This window comes from Numenius arquata, chromosome 10 (genome assembly GCF_964106895.1).
Source record: "Numenius arquata chromosome 10, bNumArq3.hap1.1, whole genome shotgun sequence".
In the NCBI taxonomy this organism is placed as follows: Eukaryota; Metazoa; Chordata; class Aves; order Charadriiformes; family Scolopacidae; genus Numenius; species Numenius arquata.
Genome location: NC_133585.1, coordinates 1,952,827 through 1,974,460, shown reverse-complemented (window position 1 = coordinate 1,974,460; position 21,634 = coordinate 1,952,827). Strand labels below are relative to the sequence as shown.

At 48.5% G+C, this 21,634-nt stretch overlaps 1 protein-coding gene across 1 annotated transcript; it reads right to left on the bottom strand.

The window, feature by feature from the left end:
- Positions 1 to 2,324: 2,324 nt before the first annotated feature.
- CXCL12 (C-X-C motif chemokine ligand 12) lies at positions 2,325 to 20,554 on the bottom strand. Its single transcript, XM_074155017.1, has 5 exons — positions 20,494 to 20,554; positions 15,256 to 15,373; positions 11,792 to 11,878; positions 7,994 to 8,091; positions 2,325 to 6,186 (listed from the first exon to the last, which is right to left on the bottom strand). Exons 1-5 carry the CDS (start codon positions 20,552 to 20,554, stop codon positions 6,155 to 6,157), a joined length of 396 nt encoding a protein of 131 aa, XP_074011118.1. The 3' UTR covers positions 2,325 to 6,154.
- Positions 20,555 to 21,634: the final 1,080 nt, after the last annotated feature.

The window sequence follows — 21,634 nt, the reverse complement described above, 5'->3', positions numbered from 1 at the left end:
TTCCAGCTGGAGGGCAACCTTCGTGACAAGAAATAGAGGTCTTTTACCCCAAATCTGTCTCCTGTGTAACAGCAGGAGCCACCCTCAGCCTCGGTCCAAGTGGTGCTGGGGTGGCTGATGATGTACTGGTGTGATTAATTACAGACCAGCTGAGGAATGCTCCCTTGGAACTGGGGCTTTCTGCATCTGGATTTCTGAAGCCAGAGGGATCATTAGCTCATCTCATCTGACCCTATGGGTAACAGAGGCAAGAGAACTTCACCCCGTGTCCCCTGAGAGCCCAGCGAGCTCTATGTGGCTAACACCATGACATCCAGCCCCTATCTGAAAATATAAGAAGGATTGGGGCTTCCCCCCCCTGCTCTTGGGGAACGTGTTCCAAAGGCTAATCAGTTCCACACTCAGAAATCTGGTTTTAGTTTGAATTTCTCTGGCTTGAGCTTCTAGAACTTGTTTTTTTGCATTGTTGGGGCTTTTTTGTTTGTTTGTTTCATTTTGCCTTTGCTAATCTTGAAGCTACATATTTGTTTTGTCTGAGGGACTCTTGGGATGACTTGAGAGCAAGTAGCTTTATGAAATGGAGAGATGCTCACCAGAAGCTGGGACTGACCCTCGTCGTGTGGCATCACAGCAGCTCCTTAGGTAACATCCTCAGTGGTAACACCCTCTGCGGCAACATCCCCAGCTGGTCCCAAGAAGCAGGAGCACTTCCCATGCTGTCTTCTGACCTCTACCACACCAGGGCCTAATAAATCCAGCCCATAATCAGCATCAGGATGGCTGAGGCCATGGATGCAGCTGATTCCCTTTAGCTCGCTAATATTGGAAAGCTGCCTGTGAAGAGAGCCAGATGGGCTAATGAGATGGGTTCACCTCTAATTCCTAGGTAGTTCATGGATACATTGCCAGGATGCTTGGAAGTAAAAACCTGTGGAAGAACCAAAGAACCAAAACTTTCACGTTCAAGAGAAAAAAAACTGATGAAAGGCACAGCAAAATGCTCTGAAGAACACGGGGCCTTACCTTAATATTAATGTGTAATTTTGTAGCTAATTACTCCCAGTGCATTTCCTGGTGGCCTAGGACCTCTCACTGACCTTCTGCACTCACAATTACCTGCTCAGTTTTTCATAATCTCTTAATAAATCATTCCTGGATTTGCAAAGGGCTCATCAGTCACTGAGTTTCCTTTTTTTGGCATGTCTTTTTCTTTGCATCAATTTGGCCAAGCAATATTTATTGAATAAGAAGCTCTGTAAGGCTCAAGCACTGTTTCATTGTTATATTAAATTATCCCCTAACACAAGTTAGTTAAACTGAAAAAGGGGAGATTTAGACTAGATATTAGGAAGAAATTCTTTGCTGTGAGGGTGGTGAGAGCCTGGCCCAGGTTGCCCAGAGAAGCTGTGGCTGCCCCATCCCTGGAGGGGTCCAAGGCCAGGCTGGAGGGGGCTTTGAGCAACCTGGTCTGGTGGGAGGTGTCCCTGCCCAGGGCAGAGGGTGGCACTGGATGATCTCTAAGGTCTCTTCCAACCCAAACCATTCTATGGTTCTAAGTGGGATTCACTTGTGTTGTGGCAGTGGATGCGCAGAGGAGGACTGGCATGTTGGAGCAGGGCAGCTGTGGAGGGAGCAGGGTGACCTGAGGAAACACATTCCCCCTCCCATGGGGACTCGGAGACAGGGGAAGGCACTAACAGAAGCCAGTTTCCAGCTCATGGTTTTGAAACTCATGGCAAATTCTCTACAACATCATCCAAGTTAGGATTATACCTTCAGGATCTCTGGCCAGTCCCACAAGCCTCTCAAACTGTTCCCCACCTTCAAACTGAGGGTTGACCCTGCTGTGCCCTGGGAAAACCAGCCCCAGGGTGGGTGATGTTCACAACATCTGCTCTTAGGTCAAGCGCATCCCTCAAGGTTCTTCAGAGAAACCCTTATCCCTTCCCCAGCACAGATGATGAGGGCATCCCTGTTGCTGGAGCAAAACCATCTCTCAGTTTTCAGTTCCACTGAAGCCAACCTGATGCAGGAGGTTGACTGTTGGGGGAAAAAAAAATAAATTAAAAAGAAGTCTTGGCTTCTGTTTAGGGAGCAAACGGTTAATCTTCTCCTTTGAAGATGACACATTTCAATCCATGAGGCTGCCATAACCCATGGGCACTTTGCCTTGGGCTCCCTGCAGAGTCTCGGCTACATGGAAGCACCCTTGAAACTGGACATTTAAACTACCTCTGAATGGGGTTTTTTTCTGATGTGGAGCTTTTAGCTGTTTGTATGTGAGGAAAACAGATGAGAAGCAAGGAATCATTTCATTTAGATAGAAATTTTTATTAAGAAAATTTTAAGTGCATACACATTTATGGGAGAACTTACAATGATATAAAAGTGTTTCTTTTCAAAATATTCTATGAAAGGAGTAATTTCAAAAGCATAATATAACTCCTCCATAAAAGCTGCCTTACAGGAACACAAATACAAAAATCCCTTTCACATTATTTGGGAAGATATTTCTTTTTACTCAATAAAAATATAAAGTACAGTATTTACCACATTCTGACAATATTGAGTTCTTAAGGAGTGGAAGATGGGAGGTTCATGCAGCCCTTTCACAATGATACATTTTTCTTCTCTGTGGCCACCAGAGTTTCATGTTTGCAGACAAGCCTTGTCTTGGTGGGATGTTGGTAAACAAAAAAAAAAATCAGATTTTAGGTGGTGAGTTCTCAGAAACCTCTGGTTACTAGAAATCACATCACTCAAAACAAGAAAAGAAGGACCCTCTAGGTGCTAAGAAAGGGAAAATAGCAACAAAAACTTCTATAGGAACTGCATTTTCGGTGAAATGTGTATATTTAACTTTGAATAGAGCCTTCATTGCAAAATGAGCAGTCACCTTTGCTCAAACACCTTAGTTAAAAACACATCAGAAAGTCACCCTTCATCCTTCCTCAGGCAGAATTCAGATAGGATGTTCATACATACAAGTATAAAGATAGCATAAATAAAAAATTGGCACAGCAATAAATACCATCTATTCTTTAAAAAAAAAATAAAAAATCCAACCTTAGGCTTCAACAGCTGCACTTTGAAAATACCACACGTGACCATTTCACATTTATGGAAGCTGCTTTTTCAGCACCAGTTCAGTGTTATCTCTTTTCCCTCCTTCTCTGCACGTGTGGTCCCTACATCACTCCCATCTCTCCGGGCTTCCTGTCCCTGATTTGGTCTTTGGTCAACAGTTAAAAGGCAGAAAGGAAAAATCAAACGCTCTCCCGGAGAGGGTTTCGGCTCGGTGTGCACCGGAGGAGCGGCGGGCGATGCACGGGACACCGCAGTGATTGATTTCTCTAACGCAAGGGGCACGGATGCTCTCCCTGATGCATCACGCAAATAACGCCAGGCAAAGAGCAATTCTTCCCACTCAAGGTTGACATTTTTGTCTCAAGCAAGAGAAAGCTTTTATCAGGTTCTCACTCTAGCCTTCGGTTACTCACAACCAGGTCTGTTCCACCATGTTCACGCTGCACTCAGCCTTGCCCAGACAAGGGAGGGACACGGTGCTGGCCTCCCCAGAGCAGCCCGTGCCCTAAGTGGTCTCAGCTACTTGAGTGGTGAATTGTCACCAGCTCAGCGGTGTCAGGGCCTGAGTCTCAAGAAATGCCAGAGACAGATGGCCCACAAGGCATCCGGAGAACCACCACCAGGCTGTAGGTGTTCCCCCAGCCTTGCAGGGAGGCCCTTTCCTTCCTGCTGCAATTCGTGGATTTCTCCCAGAAGAAAATGTCCTTGCTTTAGCACGCTCTACCCCTGCAACACTCACTAGTTTGCCCTTGTGCTGTGGTTTCACTGGAAAGCCTATGTTTTCCCTAGAAAAAAAAAATCTTTTTGGCCCCTATCATCAATAGCAAGATATGCTCTTAAATCAAAACTAGAGGATTATTTAACTCTCTGTTTACTCCAACAGGAACAGACCAGACAAGCTGTCCTTGGAAGGGGAGCATGTGTGAAGGATGCACCTTCCCTGGGGAGAAGGACAAGCTCCATATCTGTGTCAAAATCAAGATTCTTCCACGCTTTCCCCCAAGTCATTCTTGGCTTTGACACTGACATGTTTGCTTCTGGCAAACCACTCTGGATGTGTGGGGACAGGAGCTGGATCCTAGGATATAAAGTACTGTCCAGGGATGGATCCTAGGATATAAAGTACTGTCCAGGGAAGACACAAGAAACTCTAGTTTTCTTATAAAAGTTCTTTCTGTCTTTACTGTTACCACCAGAGGATCTGATCCTGCTCACGTCTGAACTCAACACTCCAACTCTCACCAAGTACAGTGGTACCAGACCTTTCAAGAATGGAGATACAATATATTTAAAGCACCAGGTTGGTAATAACAACAATAGAAGGAATGTCAAAATGACACACACACATACATTTTAGGCACAGCAGTTGGTTTCCACTTTAAAGCAGATGAGGTGATGTGGTCCCAGCTGAAGCACTCTCTGTAATAACATTGTTTTGCAGAGAGGAAAATACTTATAAGCTTTTTACCTGAATCCACACGGAAATATGGTAATCCCTGGCTAGTCAAAGCTCCTCTTTGGCACTAAAAGATGCCAGCCACAAAAAGGAGCGCTTAGTGAAACACCCCTCTGGATGTCCCCGACACAGGCTGCAGGGAAGAGGGCAGATGCCTTTTGAAGCAACCCGCTCAAAAAAACAAAATACAATCTTACAACATATTTTGGTTAACAATAGACACACAGATACATACAAACACAAGCGTTGTGCTGCACAAATGTGCTTCTCTCCCCCCGACCACAGCATAATGTGATTATCTCAGTGTCTTTCTATACACTTTATAGCAAAGATACTGCATCTACTGGTGGAAATCGGGAGAAAGAAATCTGTGGCTGAAAGAGGGGATTGGTGCAAGAATTGGTACCCCTTTCTGGGTGGAAGGAAATTCCAGAGGCTTTCCTGTTCACCAGCAAACAGGGCCATGGCCACTGGTGAACAGTGAGTGTTGGCCTTCACTTCCACACCCCAGAAACACCACTCCTTCCACAAACTGGGCAGACCCTCTCTTGCCCCAGACATCTCTTTTCTCCAAAGATGTGGCCAGGCATCCTCTTCTAGGTAGCTCCAGAGCCATCAAGGTTGTTACGGCCCTCAGGTAGGTGTAACTGTTCAGTAGATGAGGCTACGGCATCGTTGGTGAAGGGTCCCGTGAATGTATCTCCACCTACTTCAGTGCAAAGACAGCCAGGGGAACTGAAGCCACCGTCCTGTGGAAGGGTGGGAAGAGACACCCGGTGCGTGGAAGCGTATCTGACTCCTCCAGCAACTTGGAAGACCATTGCCTGGTTAGACCCTTAACAACCCATTGCTTTTTGTGCTAAAATTTGTCATCAGAAACACAGGAACATAGGAAATGCCAGGTGACATCAGATCAATGTTGTGGCTCCTAAACACACACAACGACTCCAAACCAAGGACCAGCACCTTGCAATACCAGCTGTGCATTGACCCAGCTGCTCAGAGCTGTCAGCAAGGTCTCTGATCTTCAGAGAAGGGCTTTAGTCCCGTGGCCCTGAGTTTAATCCCTCACCCAAAACACCTATAAATGACACCCGTGGCAATACACTTTCATCAATGTCTGATGCTTTTTAGCCTTCCTATGTTCTTGGCCTCAACGACTTCTGGAGGCAAGGAGGTCCTCCACTACCTACACAACATCATTGCACTGTACAGTCCATGTCCTTCTAGGTTTAAAACTCCAGGAGACTTGCATGAACCAAAAGAAAGTTAAATAAAGCAAGACCTCTACATAGCAAAGGAAATAAAATATTATATAATAACATAGGGTTAGTTTAACTTCATATCTGCCCTCAGTGCTAGGTAATAAACCAACCTGTATAAAAACATATTTTTCTCAAATAGTTACATCTTACTATATAAAAATAGCACTGTGAAAGCAAGCCAACCTATCTGTGCAAAAAAAAAAAAAAAAGAAAGCCCACCAAAAAACCACCTTTGGAAATGCATGAAGCGTTGCTTTTGTGCTGCATGATAACAGTGAAATGTATTCCTTCCCTAATACTGGTTATCTGCTCTCTGGGTCCTACAGTAAGAAATCCTGTAGACGGCTTACAATGCTTGCCTCTTACATCTTGAACCTCCTGTTGATGAAGAACAGAGTGAAACACTATTAAGGTTTGTTTCAGTCGCAAAAAGCTTTGATATCAGGCCTAGTCAAACAGCAAATCTGTGTCTGGGCTAACCCAAAGGCATTTCTTTCGCAGCCCCTCCAACCAGTCTTTGCCAAACATTTTTGGGGGGGAAGTTCTCCACAAGGAGCTACTGGGACCCAGCAGGGCAAACCCAGCAATGGGAGTTATTTTGGGCAGGTTGTGCTCGTCACAGTTAGTAAGGTGTTTGGAGCTAACATAGGAGGAAGGCTGGCTAGGAAGCTAATTCTGGGCTTGAAAGCCAGAAGAAAGAATTATCGGTGGGCAAGGAGACTTGGGGAAAAAAAAAACAGCAGGGAAAATAGGGATTAATCATTGGTGAGCAGCCCCAGTGGAGGAGCAAGTGCCACTGGGAATGTCTCCTCTATCTGCCCCTATCCCACAGCTCTGCTGGAGAGCAGGGACTGCAGATCCCTGTGAGGGATCCACAGAGACATCCACAGGTCTCTGTGAGGATGGAGCAACACAAGAGGGCAGCCCACGCTCTGCTCTGTTGGTGTTCAGCTCCCACCATGGGGTGGCTGGAGAGCAGAGGTCCCCAAGTCTGCTGCCCAGCCAGGAACCATCCCCGTGGCCTCCCTGCTCTGGGAGCAGGTCACAGCTCATGGTGACCAGTTGCCCAGTGAAGGTGGGTGACGGGGAGGGTGACGCAGTAAAGGCAGGGGTGGGGAGCTCAGGGCAGGAGACGAGTCTCCCATGCTCAGGGTGAGCATGGTACCCAGGAGGAGCGGTGGGTTAGACATCACAGCAAAGTGCAAGGGTTTTGTGTGCAGGGTTCACTCACAACAGAGAGTAAGTCTGGGCTGGTGGTCTCCAGGTTTTGTCTGGTGGCCCCCTACTCCTGCTCCAGGCTGATCGGCCTTTTGCAAATCCAGACAAGGTCACTAAGGCTGAGTTACAGGTGTCAGAGGGTAAACACCAGGTATTCAAAAGCCCTGATGTCCCAGCATGTCTTGTCTAGCCTACAGGATCAGAACAAACAATCCTGCCGGATCACTGACTGTGTGACCACAGCTGGAGACAGTGGTGACTACTCCCAGTGAAAGCAGCCTTGGCAAACCCATCCAGGCATAAAGAGGATGACTAAGCCATGAGCAAAATTCTTCTCTTTGAAGATAGTTTTTCCAACATCCCACACCGGTAACCCTACTTCTTTTGGTGCAGAAAGGCAGGACACACCACTCTGGTGGGAAAAAAACTAACTGGGACATCCAGAGCATTGGCATATGGAACACCATTCTCTGGGACTTGCCTAGCATCTCCCATAGGAGAGGTGTCAACCAGTCACCAATGCACCAAATCATGTTGTCACCCTCCAAGTGCTGCATTTGTCATTAAAAAACACCAGTGACAAATTCACAACTGTTATTTGCAGTTAAACTCTATCAGTTTGATACTAGAGGAATATCGCTACCTAAGAAAATAGGGTTCCCAAACCTTTACCCTGCTTTTGACTTTGGCTTTGTTTCAGGGGGTTATTTTGGTCTCTTTGGGTGTCCATTTTCCATCTGTAAAATGGGAACATTTTCCCACCTGTTGTGGCCAAACTTTCCCCCCGTTTTAAGAGTTTTATCTACATAAATCCCTTCTTCAGGAACGGTATGGATGTTATGCTCCACAAATACGGGGGAAAAATGGAGATCTGTATGAGCTAATGTATTTGCCCAAGGTCATATAGGATGGTCAGTGGAAGAGCAGGGACCTGAGGTACCCCAGCTCAGAAACTAATGCCTCCTACCATTCTTTCTCCCTGGAGACTTTAGTGGTGTTGCACGGGAAGGGCAGAGTGGGCCCCGTTTCTTCTGTTGCTTTTTTTTATGAGTGCGATGACGTGGTCTAAATTAAAAGAAAGATACAAAAAAGACTGCCATGAATTATCCATATACAAAGGCCTGTTTTCACATTCATTCTATGGTCCCTTCACAACTTGCTGGCGGGGTGCAAATGATGAGAACATCCCATTTCCTATACACTCTGCCTCAGAGGAATTCTTGGCAAGTGAAAGTGCCCTGGTGACAGGACATTTGCAAATTCTGAGGCCATAACAACTCTTTTCCCCAAAACACTGAAGCCTCCCCCAAAAACTTGCCAGATCTTGTCAGCCAGGAGCCTCACCAGCCACACAGTACCCCCTGAGGTATGATGAAAGCAGAGGTGGGGATGGATTTCTGGCTTCCCACCCAGCGTTCCCACTGCCATCAGCAAGAACCAGTGGCTGTCCCATGGGATCTGTGGGCATTCAGTACCTTAAAATGAGGCAGTGAAGACGTTGGCTTACATTGTCCCCCACCATGTGGGGTTTTCACCCAGCACACACTTGGTGGAGTACCAGGAGGTAGTAATTTTGGCATCTTCTACTTCAGCCCTTATTTATTATTTAGATGAGGTCAGAAATTAGGAGTTAGGGTTTACAAGGACTCTGGAGGAAGGCAGCAGCAGGGCTTGGCTCCCATCACAGCCAACCCCTACAAATCGGGAGTTTCCTTTTCTTTCTCCCAGTGGGCTCAGGGGAATGGTTTTTCATATTTGACTTTGTTATCTTCTCCAGATCCACCATCTCTCTCCCAGCAGCCACTGAGCTTAATGCTCTCCAGCACCTCAGGCTGAGGGGAAGTTCTAAAGCGGGACTATATTTTAGTGACAACAGAACAAGCAAGGATCATTCTCTGGGATCATATTCTGCAAGGGATTGATTTTGCATATCCTCGTGTGAAGGGAGAAGGGAAAGGCAGTCAACGTGCTGTAAATGATGCCTGGGATTGCCTGGAAGTGATAAAGGATTTGTTAGCTATTTTGAGAAAGGACTGATTTGCCCATTGTCTATAAAAATGGATGAATGTTAAGTGATGTTGGCCGCAGCAGCTGCGCAATGATTTTTTTTTAAAGCCAGTTAAGGAATTTGGTTTCCTGACAGCCTGAATGTATTTCACTGATGTCTCATGAGTGTGTACATTACATGGAGATGTGATGAATATAAAGCGATAATAAAGGCTAAGCAGAATTAGTGAGCAAAATAATTCCCTACTGAAAACCATCCCTGGTTTCACAATCAACTGCTTTGGACCACTATGTTCTATGATCTTTTCCTTGCTCTCAACTGCAGATTATAACACAGAAGATATCTTAATCTATACCAGCGCTTCAATATGAGTGTCTTGACACTTTGGATATTACTTAAGCAATTACAAGAGCCCTTTCTACAAAACGTATTGATTTTATTCCAGAAAAATAAATTCCCATGTACAATTGGGTTTTCATAACATGAAACAATTAGCCATTTTATTGCTAGTGCATATAGGGTAATGTCACATTTCATACAATTTCAGTACAAGTGAAAAAATATAATATATGGCTGATTGAAATTGATAGCTACATTAACATTTATAGATCTATATAGATTTATTTTACAAGCTGTTAGTAGTTTAAGGGGGATATCGGTGTTTTAAACTACCAACATTCATATGGCTCCAATTCAAATATATGAATTGTTTGATGCGCTATAAATATATTCCAAAGTACATTTCATTGAAGAAGTCAAAGCTGTGCACTAAAATATATGAAAAACATGCCTTGTGAAAAATGCTACAGACAGAGCCCTGACTGTCTGTGGAGCATGAAAATGCCACTGGTGCTAGCATTACTAGTTGGAAAATGAAAATAATGCCATGATTACAGGATTAGGTGATGGAGATATATGCTTTCTGTCATCTTAGGTCATAGAGCTGGGACCAAACTCTCTTCTGTTACTCAATGCAAACCAAGATGAAACCCACCAAATTATCAGAATTTATTCTGGATTAGCATTAGGGTAAACAAAACCCCAGGATATGGCTGGAAATTAGGCATGAGTTTACTGGTTTCAGTAGAGCTGGCCCCGGATCTTCACCAGGGGAGGTGAGAGCAGAACGTGTTCCAGCTGAGCTGTTCCCCTAAGTCAGGCAGGATCTGAGCACATCATCACATTTGCCCAACCCTACCAATTTCTTAAGTGCCTCCTAAATTTCAGGTCTTATGAAGAGCACCAAGGGCTTCACTGGGGATGACAGCGAACAGAAACCCAGGCAGGGGCTTGAGAATTTTCCCAAATTGGAAAACAAATCAGCCCAAGCCCCTGGGATAGTCAGCATGGGCCACATCCTACTCTTAGGGTGAGTTGGGCCTAAATCCAAAGCCATCCTGACAGCATTAACCTGGATTATCTCTGCAGAGAATTCGCCCAAAGGACAAGAGGGCTGAGTGATGGCAGCAAAGAAGGCACTGAGCATTGGATGAGATGGGAAGAGCTGTCAGGGCTGGAATCACAGTCAGTTTGTTAGCTAGCCTTCCTTCCCTCCTCCTCCTCACTCTGGGCACAGTGGGGTCCCAAAAGGACCATATGGAGGAATCTCTCTACCTCCGGCAGCATTTCTCCCCTTGCTTATTGTAAAAATACAGGGGAACAAAGGCTTTTTTTCTTTAACTCTACCCCTTGTTTGGCAGACGCAATTGTGAAGCAAATAGTGGAGGGCCTTCAGCTACCTGTACTGCCTCACATCTGCCCTGGGGTCATACCCGTCCCCACATTCCTCCAAGAATGCACTGCTTTTGCAAATGACTGGATTCCAGCCCTGCCTTTACCCTATAGATGCAGGGGAGGGGGCAAGGTTACAGTGGTTACTGAGGGGTGGGAACGTGGTGGTGAGGGTGGGGGGGCGATACTGAGTGCACAGGTAGACTTGTTGGCCAAAATGCCACCACTGGATCAATCTGGATCAATCGCAGGGGCCTGGGCAAGCAAGGAAATGCTTTGTACCATCATTTGTCTCATCTTCCACCCCAGGAAGGCTGGAGCCTTTCCTTGCAACTCAGTACAGATATATTCTCTGTGCTGCTCACCAAAAAATCGAACCGAGATAGTGTGTCTCCAACCTCAGGTTAGCCATGATCACCCAGCTTTCAAGGGGTGACGGATTTAGAAATAGATTTAAATAGTCTGAATTTGCCAAGTATGGCTGGTTTTCCCCTGGCCTGGTTTTGGGAGAGCCTTATTCATGGCAGCACATCTCACCTTGGCCGATATTAATAGCTCTCCACACTGGCCAGCAGAGAAATAATTTTTTAGCCCCAAGACCTCCTGGGCCTCAGCTGCCTGTGCAAACAGACCCCAGTGTAACATGGAAAAGGGGCTCCAAAGGAACTGGAACTATATAGGTTTTGAAGTAATTGTAGTTTGGCTTGGGGAAGGGGGGACATAAAGGAAGCATTTTCCTTGGGAGAACGGCTTTTTTTTTTTTTTAAAAAAAAAAAAGATGAGTTGGGGACCCCAAAACAGATTCATTAGGATTTTGCCTCAAACCCCGGCAAAACTCTTAGTTTAACATTTGGATATACTAGAAGCTGTTGTTTTAATACAGACTAGGTCAACACCAAACCCATCTTCAAAACAAGATCTGATTCCACGAGTACTTTGTCCGCATGGTAAAAGCCAGCCCTTAACGTTCTACCCTTTAATAACTCAGGATGTTTAGCTGTTAAGTCCATTTTTCTCTTGCCTTACTTGTTTAAAGCTTTCTCCAGATATTCCTGGATCCACTTTAACTTGGGATCGATGCACACTTGCTTGCTGTTGCTCTTGAGCCTTGCACTGCCAAAGGAGAAAAGTCAAAGTGAGTTTGGTGTCTGATGCTCCTCAGCCCATCCCCAGATGCCTTATTTTGCACAGAGGTTTGAGATTCCACTGTGGACAATACCTCGGGGGTCAGTGTTTCTCTCGGTTAACCCATGAAGCTGTTATAAACATCCCAGAGTTCAAAGCACTGGTCCAATTTGTCCCCTCTGATGCCGATTCTTGAGGTCTGTCCTGGTACGTGTGTGGGGGGCAGGACAGATGCAGAATTTAAATCTAAGTTTTTCCAACTCCTATCTGGGCTGTTATGAGTTTAGTGCTGGGAACAGGTAAATTTCCTTTGGAAACAATGGTGTGGTAAATATAGGTCATTTTTTGCAAGGAAGTAATTAAGAACAGCTTTCAGATTCAACACAAAACTGAAGTTTCATATGTTTTGAGGAGAGACACCAAACCATAATTCTTGGAGGTTCTGAAAGGGTCTGGTCACTTGTTTGCTTTTTGTTTTTACATAAGACTGAACGAACAGGGCGCAGGCAGGAGACAACTGGAAGCACCATAGTGCCAGAGGCAAGTTTTTCCCTCCTCTATTCCCTCAGCACTGGAAACAAAAGCGGAAGCCTCCTGAGGGGTTCCTCCTGGAGGTCCAAACTGCACTTTTCAAACCAGGCTTTTCAGATAATCTGAATTCCTGTGAATTTGGCATTTGGGCTCTCTGCATCTTACATATTTGTATGAAAGTACAAATAACTTTTCCCCCGCATCGGCAGGTCTCACCCCCCAGGGATCATGGAGCCTCTTGAGGGTGCCGTGATCTCCCAGGTCCCCCAAAATACCCTGTCTCTGCCCCAGCTGCTCAGAAATCTCCCCTTAAAACAGCCTGCCTGCCACCCAAAAGCGCCAAGAACAGCAATTTCACGGGAACGCCTGTAGGAATAAGTTCAGGACTTGTTTTAAGGCATGTTGCTGGATGGAAGCCAAAACGTCCCCTCGCTTTATACAACGAAACGTGCAGGACATAAAACTGTGGCGTAAGAAATAACAGGTCAGAAAGGCCCCTTGGCCTGCAGTTATGCAACAACGTAGTTGTAACATAAACACATGGAAGATCCAGCCTCGCGAGCCCTTGTGCCAATAGAGAGATGAATGGGCCTAATTCATATTTCCCTGATAGCGGTGCCAAGCTGGAGAGTTTCCAGAGAAGCGATACCAGCAGAGGGCAAGAATGGATTTGCTGATGTTAGCAATGCCTGGGAACTCTGGGGCTGGCCTCGCAGGGGACAGAACCAAAAGCACACGTAACCAGCCTCCAGGCATGTGCAATGTAATTCCTCTCACCTAATATTAAAGATATTGATTTATTTTTTTTTTTAGACATTTGTTTCTGAGCCCATCAGCCCCTGCTCCTCACACAGTCATGGCAGGGACCTAGGAAATGGTATGGAGTGTTAATCTGCACTGGTTTAGGTGTCTACTTTAGGATGCAATTATTTGCATGCTAAAAATGCCTATTTTCCTATGCTGAAAAGCAGGGAATTTAGGATGGACTTTGTAGAAGAAGACATGGACAGAGGAGATTTCTGGATTTGGAGAGGTGTCTTCCCAGAGAACCAAAGAAAAAAGCCTGCCCTTAGACTTTTTGTTCAGGTACAATTCCCCTCAACCGTAAAGGGAAATGTACTTGTGCAAAAAAATACAAGATCTTTCCTTGAAATGACATGATTTCACCGAGATTCTCTACTGCTGAAAATGGTAGCTTTTAAGTTCCTCGCACCTTCACCGCATAATGCGTATCCACTAAATTCAGAGTGTGGTTAAAACCACCAAGATGAAAAATTTATGTGTTAGTTTTGATTCTGTTTCAGTTTCTGTTTTGATAAAGACCTAATTTGACCTCATGATGTTTCAGGGGTATTTGGAGGTAAGTTGTTAAGTACCTTACTTGTTCAAGTGATGAAAAAGTTGGTGAACTATAGGTTCATGTGTTCTGTGTGCCACTAAATCACATTGCAAACACACACATTTGGGTGAAGAATGGACAAGAACATGAGTCCTTTGTGTTTCTGCGTTTTGTGCTCTTATCTCTCTCTAATGACTATGATCCCACGTTAATTAAGAGATAAATGTATACTCTATCCTGTCTTAAATGCCTGTCATTTTCTTGAAACTACTCCAGAAAATTCCAAATCCCCAGCGCTGGGACCCTTATGACATGCACTGACAGTCCCAGAGCACAAATCCATACACTACGTCGTTTTGGATGCTTGCCTCCAAACTTGTTTATAGGTAGAGATCAGGCTTAGTCACAGCTGGTTTTGCCATTTTTGTGAAAGGAAACTATTTCTCAGCCGAGGCTTACATTTTTCTCACTGTCCCCCACCAAATCCTACGGCAGAAGCACACGTGAGAAAATATGCACGGTCTACCCAGAGTGGTTTAAAAAAGAAAAGAACCACATAAATAAAATACGTGCTCTTCAGTATTTCTGTAGGTTCCTGAGAAATCTCATGAAACCACATCAATTTTCTGAGTGTAGAAATGTTTTGGATGACAACGAATGGACTTCTACAGCATTTCAGTTGCAACTGGAAGAGCTCGACACGGATCAAAGACAGAAACTAGTGATGGGGAACTCTGTCTAGTCACTGAGAGCTTCTTACAGAGGTCACCAGATGGTGGTGGCAGCAGGGCTCCCTTGCAATGAAAAGATGAATGGTAATTTCCTTCTTTTGAAGATTTTGAATTTTAGGAGAGGAGGGAGGGGGGTGACCCATGAGCAAACGAACAAAGAAGACCTTTCTAAAAACACACACAGACACACACAAATCTACAACCCCATTTTTCCTGAAAATCAGTGTTTCGTTTTCAGCAAAAAATGAAGAGGTTATTTTCCACTGGGAGCCCATCATCTCTGCCCTGCTCTGATCTGTGATTTATCAGTCGGTCACTGCCTGGTGTGCCCATGTGTTTTGGGTCTGTACCTCCTGTGGAGGCTACATGAAATCCAGGAATTCTTTTTGCTTGCTTCTCTCTATGGAGAAGCGGAGCATTAGAAGACTCAGAACACTGTAAAGCCTTTTCCCCTAGGTGTGAAGCTCCACATCCAAGGCAACGGATGGCCTGTCTCATATTCCTGCTTGCATACCCCTGGGATCACACACTCACAGGGAGATCAGAGGTAAAACACAGCTGGGAAACATCCAGCCGTACCCTTTGTGGGGGGCAAAGCGGGCTCCAGCTGTACCTGCCCCATGGGGTGAAGAGATGAATTGGAAATCACGGCATGAAACACAGACCAAATTGCAGCCACCAAAGCATGAACCAGCTCCGTCCGCCGCTCTCCTTTTTGACACACCTGAGATTTGCACCCGGCTGAAAAGAGCAGAGAGACTTACACAATCTGAAGCGAGCAGTTGGGGGTGGAGAGGATTTTGAGGTGCTTAATGTTGGCTCTTGCCACGTTGCTCTCGTAGAATCGACAGGGGCATCGGTACGTCAGGCTGACGGGTTTCTCTGCCGGACACGGAGGGGGGAAGAGAGAAAGGACACGTTACTCCCTCTTGCTCCCGGTCAGAAGCACAGACACACAGAGCAGAAACTCCCTCCGAATATGCAGGTGAAAAAGGCGATAGAAAAGCTGAAGCTTTGGGAGAGCATTTGCCCACAGCTCAGAGCACAATCCTTTTACCCCAGTACCCAGCCTTTCAGTCCCGGTGCGTGGGATTTCGGAAGACAAAAGAAGAGGGAGAGAAAAACGGAGATAAGTAAAGAAGAAGAGATTAGAATAAGGAGCCGCTCCATTGTGCGGGGATGCTCCTGGTAATTAGACAAGATAAAGGCCAAAAGAGGGGGCACTTGTCCTCGGTGTTGTTCTTGCCAAATGATTTTGACCTGGGGCCAAATTAGAAGGTAGCCAGAAGAAAGCGATGAATTCCAAAGGGTTCGGATCAAAACGGCTCTCGGCTCAGGTGCAGGCTTTTCAGGGGGGACTTACTGGCTAGAGAAAAAAAAAGAAAACCGGGTTTTTCAGGCTTTCCCAGGGCCCAGCAGCTGACCTTTCCCCACTGCAGCCAACCTTTACTCCCAGCCGAGATATTCGCATGAGGTGGTGCGAGATCACAGCGGTTTTAGAGAGAGATTTGGAGTCTTTTCAACTCCCAGCCTGTGGCGAAGCAAGGGCAATCCAGGAGATATTTATCAGGCAGCGTGTTCCCCATACGCTAATCAGGGACCACCGGACTGCATGAGAGTTTTGTCACCGGCATCGCTAGGGACAGAATTAAGGTTAGCCCCCCAGGCTAAAACTCAGCAATGAATATGCCTGGAGAACTGAGAAACGCAGCCTCTGATGCCGATTTCTCCACGGAAAAACTTAATTACTGGCAACCAAGCGCACCATAAATAAGGTTCTCACTCCCTGTGTGAGCTTCAAAGCTCCACGCAGGCTAAAATGCAAACACGGAAGCCTTGCCTGGAAGTCTAAAAGGCGCTGCCTAGTATTTTAAACCATTTCCTTCTATCGGAGCAGTTTTCAGCCTCTGGGAGGAATTAAATTCATACCCTTAACCCATAAGGTCTGGCTCATGCTGTAGATGGTCAGATCTGCATCCGACAGGGCTTTAGATGCCACATGGCAATCTTCAGCCCTGTTTATTTAGTCACATAGGAGCACTCCCAGCGTACAAACCCAGCTCCCTTAAAAGCAGATGGAGAGCTAAAGAGCGGAGAAAGGCTTGGAACCTCGTCTAGGAAGATGAGAAAAGAGACAGCTTTTCCAAGTGCAGCTGATCTGCACATACTGCCTACTTACCAGTGACTGTCTCTAGCACATATAACCACAGACAAGATACTGAAATTACCCTGTCCTCGGGAGGGAAATCCCTTTTTCCCCCCCGAAGTGCCTCCACCAAGAGATGAGCCAGAATCAGATCCCACAGGGAAACAGAGAGGAATTCATCAGTGGGAGCAGAGCTCGTCCAGATTCCCACCAGGACCTGGACTGTAAGTTAATAGAATTGGGGGACACTTTCTACCAATTTTATGCCAGACCAAGCGGTGATATCATCTCTGAGTTAATAAATGGGAGGAGAAGCTCCCATCCGCAGGGGGAGGAGGAAGGAGGGCTGCAGGGTGAACCTCCCGAACATGCACTAGACCGGCCAGTGCCAACGTGGAAGGGAGGGAGAAAGGCGCTGGGATTTCCCACTGCAAATCTTTATCTGCTGATAGCTACACATCAGTGAGCTCGGACTGGAAAAGGAGGCTGAAACCGAATGCAGTCGTACAACAACACTGAGCACAAGTGGAAGTGTCTCTACAAGCTTGTATGAACCAACTTTAAGCAAGCTTTCCCCCAAGCAACATGCAAGAGAGGAACTGTTAAGATCTAAGGTTTGAGAGCGCAATCCTGTCCTCTCTGGGACTGGGAGAGGGACTTTCAATCCCATCCCGCTTGAAATCAGGAGCAGAGAAAGTTTAACCGCCTCCACGAGTCCCAAAAGTTTTTTCCTGCTGAAGAAAGTGCAGTCAGCACAGCAAGGAAGAGGGGAAGCCCCAGCATTCGGTGTTCTTCTGTCACCCCAGCGCAAGGTGGAATCACAGCTCCCCTCCCAGCACAAGAATCCCTTTGGTGCTTCTGTGTCCCTCGCTTGGGGACCTGCAACAGGCACTGAGCACCAGGGAGAGACAGGACAGACACCAGGTCAGCTCTGAGCATCACTAACAAGGAACCAGCACCTCCTGCCACTGCCCTCCAGCTCCGAGAGCTTGGCTGTGGCCCCCTCTGCTCTCAGCAAGGCTGAAAACCAGGGAAAACCAGTGCACGTGGCATTTCCCAACACATGAACCCCTGTCATCCTAAAGGAGGAGAGGGAAGGGGCCACAACCGGGGGGATGGAAAATCTCCGGTCTCACCCCGCGGCTGACAAACACATCTTCCTTATCTCATTTCAAAATTCAAAACAAATTGTTCTGTGCACAGTACAGCTGATTTAGCCCATTATTCTGCAGGTTTTCACTGCAGAAGTGAATGCTCCGTGGGTTCTCTGATGTCTAATAAACAGTGAGCACAAGCTGAAGCCATTCTCTTGGTAGGACAAATCAGTACAGTCCATTAATTGCACTGTTACATGGAAACAGCAATTTTCATGCAACAGATCGTACACAAAGCTTTTGAGACCTTTATCTGGCACATTTGCTTAAAATGGTTGAATACAATCAAAAGTCACAGAAAAGCCAGGCACAGCTCAGACATCTCAATGTCATTCCTTCTGCCTTATTTCCTTAGACAAAAAGAAAAAAAACCCACCTCTTTTGGTCTCAACTAAAAGTGTTCTTGGTTTTGTTGGTGAGGGTTTTTTTAAATAATAGTTATACTGGTTTCTGCCTCAAAGCTGATTTTTGCTGGCCCTGAACACCCGCTTCTGCTGACATATTCTCTCTAGAGACAAGGCACCCACAAATATCCCCGTCGCAGAGGGACTTATCGAGGTTGGACAGTGCCTATTTCACCCCACAGGAATCTGCCTTCTTTCATCTGCACTGGAACTGGCCAGTAAGGGAACAAGCCGGTTGCCAGTAACTTGCTATGTGGGCTGGGGAAGCGCTGGGCACTCGAACAGAGAAGGAGGCTGTACCCGGGCAAGCAGGCTGGTCACAAACAGACAAAATATTTGATAGAAGCATCATTTTAGTCCTGTTCATCCAAAGGTGCATTTGCCAATATCAGGAGAAGGGTGGCAACTTTTTAAGACTAGAAGAGCTCCGTTTCCCTGGGGAGTGAGGCTGTGACAGGCAGATACGGCTTTACCAGGGTGGCTGGGAAGAATTCAGAACTCCCCTGCCCTCCAGGACAAGGTAACCCTGCAAGCCCTCATCCGGATCAGGGTTGAGAGCACTACATGACATGCAAAGAAGTAGGCAAAAACCCCTTCATTCTTATCACTACAAGCCGGTGGGGTCTTTCTCCTTATGCTAGTTTTACTCCAACCCTTTCAAGCCATTTCCTTATGCAAGTAGCCAGGTCCCGGACAGGCTTACCCTGCCTTAAAGATGCCCACTCCCGTCTGCTGCCGGCTAAGGAGCTCTGCCAGGCAGGGAGCAAAGCGAGGGGAGCTCTGCCAAACCCCGACCCTGTGCTAAGCGGGAAGGCGAGGAGATGGGGACCCCCTGAACCCCCGGTGGTCCCCGGTCCCCCGCTCTCCGCGCCTCCCCTCCGGGTTGCGGCCCCGGTACGGGCCGGCAGCGCTCCCCCAGCTGGCTCCAGACCCGCACTGGAGGGCGAGGGGAGCCCCCTCTGGGTAGCCGGGCACCGGCCCCGCTGTCCCCGGGGTTTGCCTTCGCCACCTGCGCCTCCCAGCCCGCAGCCGCGGCGGGTCCCGGCGGGGGCCAGAGCCCAGCCGGCCGGGTCCGCTTGCTCCGTGGTGGCTTTTTAAAGTGTCCTTCACCGGGATTTGCTGCTGGGACAGTACTGTGGAAAGGCATCGGGCGAAATTACCGGGAGCAATTATCTCTCTCAAGTTAAACAAAGAGGGCACCGGAGGGCATCCTCCGCCGCCCTGGGTGGAGAACACACAAGTTTCGGTCACTAGGATGGGAGAATGAGATAGAAGCGAAGGATTGAAAAGGGCACTCGTTACCTCTCCAGCAAACTTTCGATGAGGGGACAAAAGGTGACAAATCTCAGCCGCAGGAGGAGCGCCCGGGAGATGCCCGGAGGCTGCGGGCAGGACCCCCCCCGCCCCGCCACGCGTGGGGAAGGCGGCTGCCCCCCTCGGTCCCCGCTGCCCCGGGCTCCCCGCGGGATGCGGGGCAGGTTGCCGCGGTCTCCGGGGCTTGTCCGCACCAGGCGGCTCCCACGGCGAGCAGTTGGCGAGCAAACCGGCCAGTTGCCGCCGGGCTCCGGGGGCGACAGGCGGGACCCGGCGTGGGGCGGTGAGACGGCGCTGCGGGCAGGACAACCGCCGTGTCGCTTGCCTTGGCGACAAATGCTCGCCGGCTGCCAGCCCGCATTGCCCCAGACTTCTCGCCAGCGCAACCCCCGCACCCTCCCCCCGACACCTCGCCGTGCACCCCGGCCCGGGGTGCGGTGAATTCCTGCCCAGTGACCGTTTTGGCTCAGTTCTGCCCCGATCGAGGGGAGATAGACCACGACAGAGGACAGACAAGCAACCGAACAACCGTCTGTTTCTCATTTCTTCTAACTTTTAGGGGTTTGGGGGTTTTTTTGGGTTGGTGTTTTTTTTTTTTTTTTTTAAAGGGGAAACCGATATGCATATTTTTGCAACCAAACCACCTCCCCGCAGCCCGAGCGCTGTTGCAAGGCTTCCCCCAGCCGATTTCAATCTGGGAAAAGCTTGGCAAAGAGGACCGCTTTGACCAGCCTTCTTTTGAAAAAAGCCAGCGAGGGAGGGAAGGAAGGAGGGAGAGCCTGCCCTGCTCCCAGCTCACGACAGCTGTCGCCCGGGGCTCGCCAGACGCGCACATCTGAGCCACGGCAGTAGCCACAGCCGGGAGAGCGGGCGAGCTGCGGGGAGAAGGGGGGGAAGTCGGCGGGACCGTAACTCCCGGGCTCCCCGGAGCCGGCAGCAGGAGCGGGGCGAGCGGGCAAAGGGAGAGCGGCGGCGAGCACTTACCCTCCGAGAGGGAGATGACGGCCAAGGCGAAGGCGAGCAGAGCCAGGGCTCGGAGGTCCATGCTGGGGCGACTGGTGGGGCGCGGGGCAAGCGCTGGAGTGCTCGTCCCGGCGGCTGCGGCTCTCTGCTGGAGTCCCCTCCTCCCCTCCCTCTATAGAGGGGCCGGGACCGCCGGGGCTGGGGGAGGGGAGGCAGGGGGAGTAGCTAGCCTATGATTTATTGCCCGTGGCATGTTATTACATCCTTCCTCGGCTAAAAATGCTTGGAAAGGAACCAAAAAAGAGCGAAGGCTCTTCTCTTCGCACTGTCAGCCCGGCAGTCTTCCCCCAGGCAAAGCGACTGCCCCCGCAGCCCCGCCACCCGAGCCCCCCCCCTCCCCTCCCCGCCGTGGGGCGGCAGCGGCGGTGCGCTCCCCCCCGGCACCACCACCAGCCCCGGGGGTCCCACCCGCAACGCGGCCCGGAGCCGGGGTCGTGGTCACCCCATCCAGCCGGGATCGGGGGGCAGCTGGGATCCCGGTCACCCCATCCAGCCGGGAGCAGGGGGGCAGCTGGGATCCCGGTCACCCCATCCAGCCGGGACCAGGGGGGAAGCCGGGATCACGGTCACCTCATCCAGCCCGGGCCGGGGGAGAAAGTTTTGTCGCCAAAGTATGCCAATCCCCGGTCCCTTCTGGGCACGCCGGCCCCACTGCTCTGGAAGCAGAGCTGGGACAGCTGTGGGGGACAAAGCATCCCGTAACGCCTCAGCATTCCCACCGGGAAGAGGAGAAAAATCCCCCCTTCGCTCCCATGGGGGCAAATACTAATTGACACCGGCGCTCCTGGGCATCGGATCCAGCGCCTCGTACGAAGCGTCTTCCCATAAATTTATCTGGAGGATTTTAAGGGAGGAAAAAGCGAGAGAGGGGCAGGCTTTTCTGTTTCGCCTCCGCAGGCTTGGCTCGAAAGGCCACCTTTTCCCCGTGTTAGCTGAGCCCAGCTGTACATTTTGCTGCCACATTTCGCCTCCTTTGTATTGCAGATGCCGCCGGGCTCCCTGGCACCTCGGCTGAAAGCCCCAGTAGCCCTGCAGAGCCGGGAGGTCTAAGGGGTGCCGCTTACCCTCGGCTATTACAGCATTGTCAAGTATAATTGACTTA

Bases quoted from the DNA above. Each gene is read 5' to 3' on its own strand.
- CXCL12 (XM_074155017.1), bottom strand. From the start codon at position 20,554: ATGGACCTCCGAGCCCTGGCTCTGCTCGCCTTCGCCTTGGCCGTCATC. The intron at 11,879-15,255 runs GTAAGTCTCTCT...CTCCTTTGGCAG, and splicing joins AACTGCTCGCTTCAGATTGT to TGCAAGGCTCAAGAGCAACA. The intron at 8,092-11,791 runs GTAAGGCAAGAG...CTTTTAATTTAG, and splicing joins CTGGAGAAAGCTTTAAACAA to ACCACGTCATCGCACTCATA.